This window comes from Mobula birostris, chromosome 23 (genome assembly GCF_030028105.1).
Source record: "Mobula birostris isolate sMobBir1 chromosome 23, sMobBir1.hap1, whole genome shotgun sequence".
Classification (NCBI taxonomy): Eukaryota; Metazoa; Chordata; class Chondrichthyes; order Myliobatiformes; family Myliobatidae; genus Mobula; species Mobula birostris.
In genome coordinates this window covers 60,072,873-60,090,055 of record NC_092392.1, presented here as the reverse complement: position 1 = coordinate 60,090,055, position 17,183 = coordinate 60,072,873, and the positions used below count along the sequence as shown (strand labels likewise).

General features: G+C 44.2%; 1 protein-coding gene across 3 annotated transcripts in view; it reads left to right on the top strand.

Annotated features, from left to right (window-relative positions):
* Window positions 1-1,809: 1,809 nt before the first annotated feature.
* The window catches only part of LOC140186655 (uncharacterized protein C3orf20-like), a 144,129-nt gene continuing 128,755 nt past the window's right edge, over window positions 1,810-17,183 (top strand). For all 3 annotated transcript variants that reach the window (XM_072241061.1, XM_072241060.1, XM_072241062.1), the window contains exons 1-4: window positions 1,810-2,309; window positions 13,609-13,687; window positions 13,768-13,862; window positions 15,996-16,504. In XM_072241061.1, the coding sequence (XP_072097162.1) occupies window positions 13,631-13,687; window positions 13,768-13,862; window positions 15,996-16,504 (661 nt within the window). In that variant the 5' untranslated portion in view covers window positions 1,810-2,309; window positions 13,609-13,630. The remainder of the gene's footprint in view (window positions 2,310-13,608; window positions 13,688-13,767; window positions 13,863-15,995; window positions 16,505-17,183) is intronic.

Below are 17,183 nucleotides of genomic sequence, written 5' to 3'. Positions count from 1 at the left end.
ATGAACTGCTGTCGTCCTCATCCCCACTGACTTCTGCATATCACTTTCAGTTAAGACATGCTCAGGCTGAGACACCACTGATTCCTCTGGATGAGGTTGTTTTCTCAATAAAAGTCGATCCATTTTTCACACCAGCCAAAATAATGCACATGCCAGGCCCATGCTAGCTTGTAAAAGCACAATACGCATATGTGTGGGACATCCGATAGTCTCACAAGACCATGGATCTGCGCCTGGATGGATACTATCAATCTTTTGCGTGAGTGACATCGCCACCTTAAGTGATCTTAGATCAGCTTAACTGATCTGAGGACAGCAACGGCAAGACACTGGCAACGAATGAATAAGCAGGAGTGTAGAGTGGATCTGACAGAGTTTATAACTTTATTGCTGCGTGGGTGCTATGGTAATTGGGGGCGCTGTTTCACTAGATCAACTGGAGAAACAGGCTGTATTCAAAACTATACAGAGAAAGCAAAGCAGCTGCAATTTGTATGTGAAATTTCAGTTAATTTTTTGGTGCTGCTACGCTGGTGCTATTGCAATTTCTGCTGGGGCTATAGCACCAGCTAGCACCACCTTAGCGCCGCCCCTGCCTACTATCCTCCATGCTAATATCCTGATGCAGCTTTGCTTGTGGAAGCCATTATTCAATCCGGCCATTTACACCTGGCAGCACAGCATTACTACGGAAGAGTGAAGAAGAACATCTCTATAAAGTCTTCAAGAACAATGGATACTCAAGGAATTATGTTCAGCCTGTTTGTCCAACCGGCAAAATTAAAGCACAACGTCCAACCAAGCTGGTCACCCTATCCTACTTCAAGAACGTATCAGAAATGGACCAAGAGATTTGTACAACCATTTGACATCGCAGTAGCACACAAACCTACAGCCACACTACGCCGATGTCTTTCAGGTATAAAAGACCCCCTACAGAACAAACACCATATACAAAATCCCATGCGCCAACTGCGACTTGCATTATATTGGACAGACTGGTAGGAAGCCATCAACGAGGGTACAGGAACACCAACTGGCTGTAAACCGTCATGATCAACTTCCCCCTATATCTATACATTGTGACAGCGAAGCACATCAATTCGACTGGACACTATCCTAGGCCAAAGCTCACCAACGACAAGCCCGAGAATTCTCAGAGGCTTTGTCCTCTGCACAGAATTCTATCAACAAGCACGTCGAAATGAACCCAGTCTACATCCCACTTCAGTTTCAAGTCATCATCCAGAGCCAAGTGCCAATTCACACCTCATTACACGCGTCAATCAATGAGGACGACATTAATCCTACATAGCGGTCGACTAACTCAGCCCGGACAATTATCTGATCGGATTTTAACGAGCCAATCGCGAATTACATAATCGGTAACCAATAGAAATGGCACATAAACGGATTAATCACAGGAAACATAAAAGACGAACAATGTAGATCACCAACATTTCATTCGAAGTTGCCTAGCTGGGTAACGAAACGGCTGCAAGCTAACAAGCCAGCTCGGCGAGCCACTCAACAACCACCTTATTTTTCGTTTGGGTAGCCTCCAACCGTATGGCATAAACATCGATTTCTCAAGTTTCCGGTTATCTCCCCCAAACTCCACCTTCTCCATTAACCACCCCCTTTTCCCGCCTTCACCAATCAACTTCTCAGCTCTTTACTTCATCCCTCCCCTCCAGGTTTCTCCTATCACCTGGTGGTTTTCTATTTCCACCCCCCCCCCCCACCCGCATTTTTAAAATCTGCTGTAGGGTTTTTCCCTCCAGTCCCGATGAAGGGGTTCGGCCCGAAGCGTCGACTGTACTTTTTTTTTCCAGAGATGCTGCCTGGCCTGCTGAGTTCCTCCAACATTTTGTGCGTGTTGCTCGGATTTCCGGCATCTGCAGATTTTCCCTTGTTTGTGTTTTATTTTCCTTCATTCTTTCTCTTACACCAAGCACTTTACCCTGCCTCAGACGACGTTACTAGGGGCATTGTGAAGTGAGGCAGCGTCAGCCACCGTTGCCCCGTTGTAAAAGGCAGCGCAACCATTGAGCCTTGTCTGGGGCAGCGGCGCCCGGGGGCAGTGTCTCGCTGGCGGGGCAGCTCTCCGTCGTTGTTGGGGTGGTCATCCCCTGGCTGTAAAGCCGCAGTCCGGCCAGGTCGTGCAGCCGAACGGAAGGTGCTGTTGCCCAGGGAAACGAAGAGACTCCGCGGGAGAGCTCGGCGCACACCGATTGCAGTTACAGGACACGGCTCGGAGCTGCCAGACCGCCGGACGGAAGCAGTCCGAACTGCAATCTGGAGGGCAGGTCGGCGATACGCTTTTAAAGTTTTAAAACAGGCCGAGTGAGAGAAGTTTCAACAGGATTCTTTTATGCAGAAAGAGCGGAGTGAGAGCTGTCCCGATTGGATGCGAGTGTGACCTCGTTGACTCTGTGTGTGAGGGCGGGAGGGTGCTTGTGCGAGTCAGTGTTTCCTTCGAGGAGTGTAACTGGCAACCATCATATAATGTTCATTTCAGTGTGAACACCTGTGTGAGTGTGGCTCCATCATGAGCACCAGCCTCACAACTATCGGGGGCATCTTTAATAGGCGATGCCTCAAAGGGCGACACCCATCTCTAAGGGCCCTCTCCTGAATGCTCTCTTCCCATCGCTACACTGAGGGTGAGGTACAGGCCCACACTAAATGTTTTAGGAACAGCTCCAACGTCATCAGATTTCTGAACTTTTGGCACTCTTCTTGTACGGCTTACTTTTATTTACATTTCTTATGGTGACTAATAGTTATCTTGCGTATTGCACTGAATTCCGCCACGACACGGTCTCAGACTGGTTCTGATGAAGGCCCGAAAAGTCGACTGTTAATTCCCCTCTGTAGAAGCTGCCTAACTTGCTGAATTCCTCCAGCATTTTATGTGCGTTTCACTTGTTTGTATCTGCTTTTGAGCTTTGACTGTTGAAGTCAGTGGAACTCAATTCTGGGGATGGTAGGCATTTACGTTATACAGGACTATATGCTTATTCATCGCTCTAAGGCGTTACAGGGTTGTAAAGAGCTTACACATTGCTCTTCAGAAATCCAGGTGTTGAATACAAGAGTTGGGATGTTGCGTTGAAGTGGTACAAGACAGTAGTGAGGCACAGTCTGGAGTATTGTGTGTAGTTCTGGTCACCTACTTACTGGAAAGATGCCAATAAGGGGGAAAGAGTGCAGAGAAAATGTACAAGTGTGTTGCTCGGACTTGAGGACCTGAACTATAGGGAAAGGTTGAATACATTCGTACTTCATTCCCTGGAGTGCAGGAGAATGAGGGAGAGCTATTGGAGGTATACAGAACTGAGGGGTATAGACAGAGTGAATGCATGCAGGCTCCCCTCCACTACCCTCCCCCCCCCCAGGTTGGGTGAGACTAGAACTGGACATCATGGGTTAAGGGTGAGGGGTGAACTAGGAGAATCTGAGGGGCGGTTTCCTCCAAAGGGTGGTAGAGCTGCCACTGGAAACGGTGGATGTGGGTTCAATTGTAACATTTAAGAAAAGTTTGGATGGATAATGGATGGGAGTGGTATGGAGGGCAGGGTCTGAGCGCAGGTAGTTGGAACTAGGTGGGAGGCCAGGTTGGCACTGACTAGATGGGCTGAAGGGCTTGTTTCTGTGCTGTGGTGTTTTATAACTACGGCAGAATTATCTGTAAGGATGATCTGTTTTGTATCCCTGTCTGTGTGTGTAAGGATGGGTATGTCCGTGAGGACACCGTGTTAAGAGTGGATAGTGAATTTGTATTTGGAAGTATCAGAGCCTGGTTCTATCAGAGTACGTCATAAGAAATAGGAGTGAGATATCTGTCCCTTCAGGCTTGCTGTGCCATTCAACAAGGTCGTGGCTGGTTGTCTTCATGCTCATGCCTATGGCCAAACCCTTTGTTTTGTTGAGATGCAGTGTGGAATAGCCCCTTCCGGCCCTTCGAGCCACACAGCCCAGCAATCCCAATTTAATCCGTGCCTGATCATGGGGTAATTTACAATGACCAATTAACCCACCAACCTGCATGTCTTTGACACTAAACTCATAGGCAACAAGATAACTGAAAGTCAGGAGCAGCTGGTTGAGTCCTGATGAAGGGTTTCTGCCCAAAAAGTTGATTGTACTCTTTTCCACAGATGCTGCCTGGCTTGCTAAGTTCCTCCAGCATTTTGTGTGTGTTGCTCGTATTTCCAGCATCTGTAGATTTTCTCTTGTTAGCAACTGTTTGAGGCTAGTCGGTTGGAATGAGTAAACAAGGACTTTGGACGGGAGCTGGGTCTAAATGGGCTGCAGGTGACTCCTATTAGCTGGATGGAAACTAGGAGGAGCTTGCATGTGCTGGTCTGGTAGGACCCCTAACCCCCCCCCCCACCCCACCCACAGCCAGCCCCCAATGGCCCAGGATGGGTGCGGTGGAACTCCTCAATAAGTGATGGATCCAAAATGTAACTGGACAGCATTTAATATCTCCCCTCTAGGCCATACTCTTCCCAGTCGACTGGGTACTGCACACCCTGATCCCAATGATGTAAATCCATCAGCTGGTAAACCATGTATACTGGACCACCTTCCAACATCCTTGGTTCCAGAGGTGCAGGTTTAGTGGGTTGAGTAGTCTATGGACAACAGGTTTGAGGCAGGACATGTGGAAGGTGGCAGCTGGAGATGGTAAGTGATTTGATCGATGCAAAGGATGATCTTAAAGGGACCAATGAACCAGGCTTGTGGGAGCCAGTGCACAGGGGCATATCTCGGGTGGACTGTAGGGCACCGGCTTCAGGCCTGCGTAGTCTGGCTGAGCACCAACAGTAGTTAACCTGGCAGCAGTAGCTATGGTTGGCAGTTAGGATGGACCTTCATGCCTCCGTTCTGGAATTAGTGTACCAGGAGATGGAGCAGAAGGTTTGACAGAATACTGGGCCCCAGTCCAACACAATGTTGTTATGGAAGCTGTGAAGGTAGACTACATGTTGGAGAGCCAGGTCTGCCCCCTCTGTGGCTAATGAAGGGCAAGTGGGCCATCTTGGAGAACTGGTCATGGTCACCATGGTCCCATCAGAAGGTGGCAAGCCTGTGATGAAATCCATGGTGATGTGGGACCATGGATGCTGAGGAACCAGTATGAGGTACAGGAGCCCAGAGGCTGGTGGAATTGGACTGGGGACAATGAGAGCAGGCAACAACAAGCTGATTTACATCTTGGCCACCAGAACATGGGTTGCAGAAAACATTGGGTTTATCATGAGTCCTGATGGCTAGATATGGGCAAAGAGTGGGCCCACAATAGTGCCTCAGAGTGCATGGCCTCTGGCACATAGATGCAGGTGTCTCAGCATGAGCCTGCTTTGGCCGTAGGACCTAGCAGATCTGCTTCTTGAGGAGCCAGATGATCAGTGTGAGGATCTGTGAAGATGGAATGATGGGCTGAGGGTTTCACCTGGGTTAGACTGTTGAGACAGGGCGTCCACCTTAGTGTTCTTGGAAACGGGTCGGTAAGAGATGGTGAAATTGAATTGCCCAATGAAGAGGGCACAGGGAGCCTGAAGTGGGTTGAGTTATTGGGTCTGTTGTAGGGATATGAGGTTCTGGTGGTCAGTCCAGATCAGGAAAGGCTTAGTGTTTTTCATCAGCCAATGTCTCTGTTCCTCCAATGTCTGTTTAATGGCGAGTAGCTCCTGATCTGCTACTCCATACCGGTGCTGTGTAGAGCTGAACTTGCACGAAAAGAAGACACAAGGGTGTGTCTTCCTTTCTAGTCCTTACTGGGAAATGATGGTCCCGGTGCCCACCTGAACCACAAAAAGACTGGAGGGGTTTGGATGGTGGAGAATAGGAGTGATGGTGAAGTATCTCCTGAGTTCCTCAAATGCATGGTTAGACTAGGTTATCCGGGAAGAGGTGACTTGGTGAGGGAGATGAGAGGAGCAGCAATTCAGCTGTAGTTTCTGATGAGCTGGCAGTAGAAACTGGAGGAACGCAAGAAGTGCCGTAGTTGTTTGAGGGAGCATGGTCCAGGCCATTCAATGACAGCATGTACTTTCTCTGGTTCCATAGTTGTGCCTTGGAGGGAGAGGACATAACCCAGGAAGGAAATGACTGGGATATGGAACCAGCGTTTTTCTAACTGCAGTACAGCTGGTTTTCGAAGAAATGCTGAAGGACTGAACAGATATGACAGACATGGTCATGGCAGTCCCTGAAGAAGATACAGATGTTGTCAAAGTAGATGAACACATATGTACCTCTGTAGCATGCCTCGGAGGATTTCGTTAATGAAGGTTTGGAGAACAGCTGGATTGTTGGAAATTCAGAAAGGCATCACCAAGTATTCTAGTGGCCATTGGGTGCTTAGGGTGCTACCTTCCACTCACAGATACAGATCAGGTTGTATGCACTCTGTTGAGCCAGTTTGATGAAGATCTGGGCCCCATGGAGTGTTTTGAAAGTGCTGTCCATCCAGGGGAGAGGCTAGTGCTTCTTAATGATGGCTTTTTGTTTGAGCCTACGGAGGATGATGTAGGGACAGAGATTTCTATCTTTCATTTTGACAGAAGAATCCTGCACTGGCTGGGTACTGGGATTGTCAAATGAAGCCATTATGATGTTCATGCTCTTGGGTGGGGGGGGGGAGCACGGGTTAAAAGAGCTCTCCCTAACTGCATGGATTCTGGAGATGTTGCTGAGAGGGTCCTGCAGCCTGATATGGTTTTCTGAGAACTGGGGTTCTGACTGATGAGCTGGAAGGCCCATCCATAGGAAGCTTGTCAATTTGGAGGGTCAGAGTGATAATACTTTCAAGGTCTCTGGACATCTGCCTGGTAGATGGCTGGTCTTTTGAACACCCTGAGAGACCATGATCGTAATGGGCCAGCAGCAGTTCCACATTTGAACAGTGCTCCTCCCTGAGGATCCTACATTCCAGAGTGTGACCTTGATACAGAGAAAGTATCTGATTCACTGACCCCTGGGTGGTTGAAAACTGGCGCATCTCAGCAGTAAATTCCACATATTTATTGTAAATGGTAATTTTATTGTCCCAGTTAGTGGTGGTCCAGGTCAGAGCTCGTCCAATCACAAGAGAAATGACGAAGGCAATCTTGGCTCAGTCCGTAGAATACGGAGATGACTGGAGTTCGAAGTTTAAGATGCAGTGGGACAGGAAATTGTGACATCAGGTTGGGAAATCTGTTGAAGAGTTTGGTATTGGAATCGGAGGCTCAGAGGGCGGAGGTTGATTGTCATGGGGTTTCTGTATCAAGACAGAGTTGGAAGAGACTAGTGTGTAGATGTTCAATGATTTTCTGCTTCTGGATTGTGTGCTCATGTTGATGGATGACTTCCTTTAGGCAAGCATATTCTGCTGGGTCAATCGATGGTTCACCCATCTGGAAATTTACAGGAGGCTTGACCCAAAAGCAGAGCAACGAGGACAATTTAGTGATGAGTGTTAGCTACAAAATAACAAGCCACGAGGAGCCACAAACCAAGGGAGAACAGATACTAAACTCTCAGGAACCAAAGTAACTGAAGACTAGGAGCAATTGGTTGAGGTTGGTTGGTTCCAATGAGTGAACAAGGATCGTGGACCTGAGCTGGGTTTAAATAGGGTACAAGTGATGAGTTGGAAACGAGTGGGCAGGTGACTCTTATTGGCTGGATAGAGACTTGGAGGAGCCTACATTTTCAGGCTAGATACAACTTCCCGTGTGGCACGGGATCGAAAAGTTTTAGAAGTTCAGCTCCTCCAGTGTTAGGTAGCTGAGGAAGTCAGTAAACTTCCAGTAATGTGTTTGGGTCGGTTTGTATGTGTATGGGTTGGTTTGTGTGTGTATGTTGTCACCCAGCCAGTGTTTAGCTTAATTTTAGCCTTTATTTAGCTATTCCAGGAAACCACTTGCTTTACTAAGCATTTTGTTCAACATGCCCCAGTAGTAGAAGAAGAAGAAGAAGAAAGCCCTTAACTTCGAGTGGAGTCATCAGTACGCCGTCTGTGATGGCAATTTTTTTTTAGCAGGCTTTCTTATTTTTACGAGGCCGAGTTGCTAGCTCGATGCTCAACCCAGCACGGATGGAAAGCGTGCAAGGAAGCCGGCTGGATTCAAACTCAGGAGCTTTCGCTCGGAAGTCGGGCGCTGATGCCACTTCACCACCAGCTGGCTTAAACATGCCTCAGTACTTTCATAGAATTATGGACACACACATCCCTCTGTTCCTGCACACCCTTTAAACTGTGCTACTTGGTTCTTGTTCTCTGTCAGTCACTGCATATTTCTCTGTATAACTTCTGATCTGTTACCTGTCTCCTCATTCTGTCCGTCTGTCTGATTCAGATTCTGATTCATTTATTTATCACATGTACATTGTAACATACATGTACATAACATACATCGTACATCATAACATACAGTGAAATGTGTCATTTGTGTTAACAACTAGCAACTTAAGGATGTGCTGGACGCAGCCTGCAAATATCACCACACATTCTGGTACCAACATAGCATACTTACAAAGTTCAGATGAACAACACAAGCAACCACAACAACAGAACACAGCAACAAAACAACAGCAAAACAAACCCCTTTCCTCCATCCCGCCCAACCATTCACTCACACACACAATAACAGGCAAGTCTCCAGGCATTTTATGCAGTGTATGATCTGTTAACACTTGCTGACCGATAATTGCATATGGGCAGTGTTTACACAGCATTCGCTCAAATCGAAGTCCCTTTAATTGGAACATCACGACGTTCCTGTTTGGTTGAACCCCACATCATACTGACCCTAGACGTATCTTGTTTACGGAAGGTGGCCTTCTCACACTGAGTCTTGTGGCTGTTAGCAGAGCTAGCTAATGAGTTGAGTTTGTGTATGAGCCCCAGTGAGAGGGTTACACAGATATAATATCACTCATGAACTGGAATATTGTTCAGGTATTCTGGTCTGATCTAATCAGTGGTTTACAAATGGTAGAAAGGTGTTGCCAGGTTAGAAGTTGAATCTTTCCTTGCATGGCCCATAGGCTACAACGTAGTCCTGCTGCATAAATAGAAACAGGAGAAGACCATTTGGCCCTTGGTACTCACTCTATTGTTTAATAAGACTGTGATTGATTTTCCAAATCAGCCCTATTTTTCCTGTACTAACTCCATACCACTTGATTCCTTCAATTTAGAAGATCTAAAGCTTTACTGGAGCTGCATCTAGTCTACAGGTCTTCAGACTCTCAACTGTGGTATTTCCTGTTCATGCATCCTTTACACAGTTCTCCTAGCTATTTCTTAATATCACTTGGTCTCAATTCAGTTGGATGTTTCCATGATGATCAGGATGACATGAGGAAGCTGAGGTGTAACTTCTGGTCTGCACTGCTGGTTGTAAATGTGTCAAGCTTGTCATTAGCACTCATGTGCTGGGCTGCACATCACCGAAGGTCAGGTTGTTCTTGGCATCTCTTCCTCCCATTTGCTGTTTAATTGTCCACCACCTTTCATGAGTAGATGCTGTGGAATTGCAAAGCTTCAGTTTCAAAGTCAGAGTAAATACAGTATATTATCAAAGTGTCTATAGGTCAGCATACACTACCTTGAGATTCATTTTCCCACAGGCATTTACAGGTGGGTAAAGAAATACAAAAGAATTATTAAAAATAACAGATAAAAGACTGAGAAACAAATACTGCACAAAAGAAGACAAGCTATGCAAATAATAGATAAGTAATACTGAGAATATGAGCTGTAAATTCATGAGTTATAGAGTTGTTGAAAGTGAGTCTGTAGGTTGTGGGATCAGCTCAGTGTTGTGGTGAGTGACGTTATCCATGCCAGTTCGGGAGCCTGATGGTTGCAGGGTAATAACTGTTCCTGAAACTGGTGCTATTAGACAAAAGATCCCTATAGCTCCTGTCAGGCATGCACAGGCGGGCATCTCCCATTCTTCACCCCACTAGCAGGAGTCACCTGCCACTTGTTTCCAATTCATTACCTGCAGCCTATTTAAACCAGCTCTCATCCACATTCCTTGCGAAGGCATTGATGGCTGTGGACCACTTGGTGCTGGTAAATGGGATTAGTATAGATGGATATTTGTGGACCACCTGGTGCTGGTAAATGGGATTAGTATAGATGGATATTTGTGGACCACTTGGTGCTGGTAAATGGGATTAGTACAGATGGATATTTGTGGTCAGTGTGGACATGGTTGACCCAAGGGCCTGTCTTTGTTCTGTATGACTTTATGACTGTGCAGTGGTCATGTATACCAATTCTATCAAAAATAGATGCGTCTGCAACAAGTAGGCTGGTGAGAACAAAGACAAGTAGGTTTATCCCTTGTGTTGGTTCACTTAGCTCCCTGCTACAGTGCCATTCTGGCAGCACTTTCTCCTCAGCACTCAGCCAGCTTAGTCAATGGTTAGGGTACCAAGCCTTTCATCTATGGATGAGAGATAGTGAAGTCCCCCACTCTGAATAGATTCTGTGTCCTTGCCACTTTCACGTAAAGAATACCATTACATGCTGGCTGTGTGCAGAAAATATTTTAATGAACGGTGAGCACAGAGCCGTTTTCTGCCTGGATTGCAGGGCATGGCTTCTGGGTATAGTTCCGTGAATGCGAGTATGTTGGAACATATGTTATTATCTCCTACAACGCAAAACCAAGCAGCATAAATGACAACAAGGTTTTGCTCCCAGATGAGTTCAACACCTTTAATGCTTGCTTTGATCAACAGAATAGAAAGGCACCTTCATGAACCCCTACAGACCAACGACTGTGTGATCTCAGTCTCTGAGGCTGACATGAGAGCGTCCGAAGGAGGGTGAACCCATGGAAAACATCTCGCTCAGATGGTGTACCTGGCCGAATACTGAAGACCTGTGCTAATCAACTTTGCTGATATCTTCAACCTCTCACTTCAGTAGTCTGAGATACCCCATCTGCTTCAAGTAGGCATCAGTCATGCCATTTCCAAAGAAGAATGTGGTTAGCTGCCTCCTTGACCATCAACCAGTACCACTTACATCCACTGCAATGAGGTGCTTCGAGATGTCGGTCATGAAGCATATCAACTCCTGCCTGAGGAGTGATCTGGATCCAGTCTAATTTGACTACATCGCAACAGGTCAACAGCAGATTCCATTTCATTGGGTCTTTATTCAGCTCTGAACATGTGGACAATGAAGATGCATTTATTAGGATGCTTTTCATTGACTACATCTTAGCATTCAACACTTTCATCCTCTCAAAACACATTACTAAGCTCAAAGTCCTGAGCTTCAATACCACTCAGTACAACTGGATCTTCAATTTCCTCACTGGCAGACCTCAGTTAATAAAGATTGGCACAGGTCCACCACAGGGCTACATGCTTAGCCTCCTGCTCTACTCACTTTATACTTATGATTGTGTGGCTAAGTAAAGCTCCAAATAAACACTTAAGTTGGCTGGCGAAACTACTGTTGTTGGCTGAATCATAGGTGGTGACATTGGCATTTAGGAGGGAGATTGAAATGTAGTTGAATGATGCCACAATTTTTATTTTTAATTAAGTGAAATCGTGAACAATAGCCAGATCAGAAATGCTGATCAAGTCAACTAGTTCCCAAAGAGATCTCTGATAGGCCAATCAGATGGTTCACTGTTGCTCAGCGATAGAACACAAAAAAAATCATATGTACAATTAACAAAACATTAAAAAATAGTAGAGATACTGGAGTCATGATGAAGTCTGCTGGAGAGAGACATTTATACACATGCTGCCCTCCATAATTCAAAGAGATTGAAGGATAAGGTTGCAGGGTGACAAAACGTGGCAGGAGCCCTTGGAACTAAAAGCTAATCCCTACCGGGAGAAAACAGCACCTGTATCCTAATCCTCTAATTTTCCACAAATTTTGCAATGTTATATGCCATCTTTTTTGCTTTTATGCTGTCTTTGACTTCTCAGCCGTGGGTGCCTCATCCTCCATTTAGACTACTTCTTCATCTTCAGGATGTAGCTGTCCTGCACCTTTCAAATTTGCCCCAGAAGCACTAGCCATTACTGTTCTGCTATTATTCATGTTAGTGTCCCCTTCCAGTCAACTCTGGCCAGCTGCTCTCTCATGCATCTGTAATTCCCTTTGCTCCACTGTAATATTGATACTGTACATGTGATTTTAGCTTCTCAAAATTCAGGATGAATTCTATTATATTATGATCATAATCTCCTAAGGGTTCCTTTACCTTAAGCTCCCTAATCAAATCTGGGTCATTACGTAACAACCGATCCAGGATTGTCATGCCCCTACTGGACTAATCCACAAGCTGCTCTATAAAGCCATCTTGTAGGCATTCTAGAAATTTCCTTTCTTGGGATCAAGCACCAACCTGATTTTCGCAATATACCTGCTTATTGAAATCCTCATGACTATGATGACATTGTCCTTTTTGCATGCCTTTTCTGTCTCCTATTGTAATTTGTAGCCCACATCCTGGCTACTCTTTAGGGTCCTGTATATTGCTTGCGTTGAGATCTTTTTACTCTTGCAGTTTCTTCACTCTACCCACAAGGATTCTACTTCTTCCAATCCTACTGTATGTCACCTCTTTCAAAGGATTTGATTTCATGTTTTATCAACAAAACCACTCCCCCTCCCCCCAGCCTACTGCCTGTCCTTTAATTCGTATCCTTGGATATTAAACAGGAGTGGATCACTCTGTTTATCTTTAATAATCTTGCTCTGGCATCCATCACTAATGTGGCCGGTCATCCACTTCACCGTCATTTTGCTGCACTATCGCTGCGTTGGTTGATTCCCTTAAAATTCAGAAATCCACAAATCACTCTTCCCAATAAAATCAGTGATCGAATCTCCACTCTCCCCTGCGTAAGAAATTTACCAAGATTCATGATCCACTGATTGAAGAAATTAGTTGTCATCTCAGTCTTGAATCGCCAACCTCTCTCCTGATCAAATAACAAAAGGTTAGAGACAGTAGGTCAGTTAATTCTTTATTTAAGACTGTTCAGCCAGTGGGAACATCCCTGCAATGCAGCTGAACAAGCCCTGTAAGAGTCTTGAAATTTTAATGCAATCTGCTTTTTGACTTATTCAAACTTGTATTTTTACTGATGCTGGCAGGTTACAAAGTTTAGCTGCCAGTGATGCTTGCAGTTCAGATAATAGTGATTGCATGCAGAGTCATTATAATGATTGGCCAACACAAAGTTATGTTCTTTTTATTGTGTCTAAAGTCTACATTCTCTTGTTCTATAGTGCAGTCAGTACATTTACAGACTCTTGCATCTGCAGAGCTGCTTTCTGCCTGAGAGCAGTCAACGGGTTCAGGCTGGTTGTTCATTGCTATCAAGTTACCCCTCAGGTTTTCGATACAGAGTGGCATTGAGGTGTTTCGATGACTTACCTACCTGTGAAGAGCAGTTTCATCAACACAATCCCTTGCTCACTTGTTCCCCAACCCCAGCCAAACCACCTCCTGATCTGTTGGAACCCATCTGCCAATTCAATTAATTTCTTGTTTTGTTTTTCACAAAAATTGTAAACCGATTATTTTTACTTCTGTTTCTTAATCTAACCAGGTGACTGCAGTGCATTTGAACCATGGCAGATGTAGAAAAAATACCTTTGAACATAGAGAATGTTCTTTTTTTTGAACAGGTAAGAAATAGGTAGTTTTTTTAAAATTCAATTTTAAAAAAACAGAAATAAATAATAAGAATAAAATTCTGTTCCTACAGACAAGCTTGAGAAAGTTTCTAAAAGAACAGAAGACGATCCAAGATGATCTGCAATCTGAAATAAGTACTTCAACCATAAAGCCTCACCTGGTTAGGTAAGATAACTGCTGATCCTGGAGTTCTGAACATGAGGGACAAAAATAATGATGAGGATAAGCCTATTCTGAGAACTTATTCTGCAGCTTAGACCTTGCAAGTGCAATCCAGCAGACATGTAATGATTTTCTATCTATGGCACCCTGAAATGGATTGTCTTTACATACTGCAGTGGAGGATTTCTTAATGACGGATTTCACGAATCAAGCAGGAAATATAAAAATAAATGTCCAATTCAGGAAAAATTTCCTTGCCTGGCAAGTACAAGTGCTGTCATTGAGTCAGAGCATTGAAACGTTCAGTCTAAGATATCCATGCTGACCATTGTGTCCACCAAATTAGCCCCACTTGCGTGCATTTGGCCTCTCTAAACTTGTGCTATCCATGTACTTATCCGATTATCTTTTGAATGTTGTTATTGTACCTGCATCTACCACATTCTCTGGCAAACTCATTCCTTATAGGCACCACCTTCTGCATGGAGAAGTTGCTCTTCAAGTCCCATTTAAATCTTTCACCTTTCACCTTAAAACCTGTCTTCTAGTTTTCAGTTCTCCTCCCCTGAGAAAAAGACCATGTGTGTTCACTCTAACCATGCTCCTCTTGATTTTATACACATCTATACGGTCATCTTTCAGTCTCCTGCGCTCCAAAGGAATAAGTTCTATAACTCAGGTGCTCGAGTCCTGGCAGCATTCTCTGTACTCTCTCAAGTTTCATGGTGCCTTTCCTATAACAGGGTGCTCAAAACTGTATATAATAATCCAATTGCAGTTATATCAATATCTTGTACAGATGCAAAATTATGTCTCAAAACCTGTACTCGGCACCCTGATTGATGAAGGCCAATGCATCAAATCTTGTCTACCTGTAATTCTGCTTTCAGTGAACCATGTGCCTATACTTCTCAGTCCTTCTGTTCCACAACACTCCCCAGAGCCTGACCATTCACTGTATAAAGCTTACTGTTTTGACTCCGCTAGAGTATGATATTTTGTCCCATGGAGTGAGAGGGGAAGCTAGTTAGAAGGCTTGCGAATTAGTAGTTGGTAGTAAAGTAGACACTACCTAGCCTGCAAACTGTCTTTACCAAAAGCTCCCTTTTGGGAAGTGCTATATGGCTACTAAAAAAAAGCTTCACTTAAACTCATCTTAAAAATTTCTTCTGCCTGGTGGTTAATCTGATCAACCATTGTGGTTAGCCCCCCACCATCCCCACCCTCATTCCCCTCTATCTATTACCCCTGTCACTGCAGTGTAAACACTTTCAGCCACATTTTATCGAGCTGTTTATATTTTAAATACATGCTGGTATTTGTGTACTTATGCACACTTTATTCCATATCTGTACTTTAACCTCAAACTTTATTTTTATGTAATTCTTACTCTTTATAATTGCTGAATGTTGTTTTTTTTTGTTGCATGTCTGTAATGTTGAACTAGATCAGAAGGTCTGGCAAGTGAAACAGAAAATACTGACTATGAATAAGCACTATATCTTAATAATTTATTGATAAACAGTAAAACATTCATGATCCCCAAGTTACAGAAACAAACATACTAAGCTAAAAGTGCACGCAGAGCATACCTTCCCCATGGCCATGTGCACTACTTGCCTTAAAGAAAGGAAGAGAGAAGTGGGAGGGAGAGGGTGACTGACTATCATGGTATAATCTGTGATAAGAGCCAATTGACATGGAACTTTCGAGCCCCCCTGTACTATGCCCCATTCCACTTGGGGTTTTAAATTCCATTCAGTAAGAGTGGGATACCTAAGTTTAACTGCAGCTGTTACACGAATCCATAAATGATGCATTATGCTCTGGAGAAGCAAGCAGCATTATTGATCATGTGCTGGGATGATAGGCTCTCTAAAGCACCCATCTTTAGCAAATCCCTAATATAGGTAAATGTATATGATAAATGAAGTTGGATCCTTGATTCTTAAAGCACAAAAAAGAATAACTGGATAGTGTGTTGATATATTTAAATAGAGTAGGAGAGGAAGTGGTTCGTATTCAGTGCAAACACCATGATAGATTCATTGGACTGAATAACGTCAGACTTCATTTGGTGATCCTAATTTTGAGACTGAGTCTATTTTTATCTCAGATTGCCTTTATTTCTTTCAGATCTCAGAAGATCAAAAAGCAATTAACAATCCCTGCTTCTGAAGAGAAGTTAGATGAAGATACATTGAGGCCTTTCTCTGCTTTACAGAGCACTGAGACTATTAAAACCTTTGCTTCTTCATACTCTAATATCGATGTACATACCAGTCACTTTGCGAGGCTGAAATTCCCTGTGTCACAGCTGCTGGATGAGATTAATGGAATGATTCTTCATTGCAAGATTGCTGAGATCCCATTCCCCCAGGGGCTTGAGAACATATTGGATTATACCTGGAAGGACTTCATCAAAGATGTGGCATACGTCAAGAGGGGGTGGCCAACTGCTACTTGCAGATATGCCTGTTTGCAGAGACCATTCAGTCATAGGTTAGCTCTCAGTAAGATATCAATTCAAAGTATCATTAGTGACATTGACAAAAGCAGATCTAAAACCCAAACACCCACAGGGGAGGTGGCAGCAAAGTCAGCAAGAGGCAATAGCAAACTTTTCGGAGACACTCCGGTCAAAGGTAAGTGTTTTTGAACAAAGGAGCTATATTTGTTATGTTCTAATCTACCCTCATGGAACCTACCCTAAATCTAGGGAAAATTGGAGGATTAAAGACAATCCATCATCTATCCCACTAGCTGTCTCTTTATAGACCATAGAATAAAGCCCACTTGGACCTGAAGACTTGACAGCCTGTAGTTTCAACACTTTGTGTTACTTATTTGGCAAATGTAACTTATCCTTCCACTTCCTAATTTTTAGCTAATGTGCCCACATCAACTACTATTTCTTGCAGCTTATTCCAAATATGCATCACTTTTTTGCATGGACAAGATGCCCGGGTGTACTGCCTCTAATCTTAAATATATATCCACTTGTTTTTAACAGCCCCTCCCTGGGAAAAAGGCTAGGTGTTGCCTTTGCCCTTCATGATCCTATTTCCTTCTATCAGGACACTACTCAATCTCCTTCATTCCAGCGAGTAAACTAGTCTATGTAACCGGTCCTTGTAACTCAGACCTCCAAGTCCAGGCAAAATCTTGGGAAATCTACTCTGTACTCTTTCTAGTTTAATAACATATTTCCTATAACAGGGTTATCAAAGCTATATTTGAGGCTCTATAAGGCGCTGGCGAGACCTCACTTGGAGTACTGTGGGCAGTTTTGGTCTTCTTATTTAAGAAAGCATGTGCTGACGT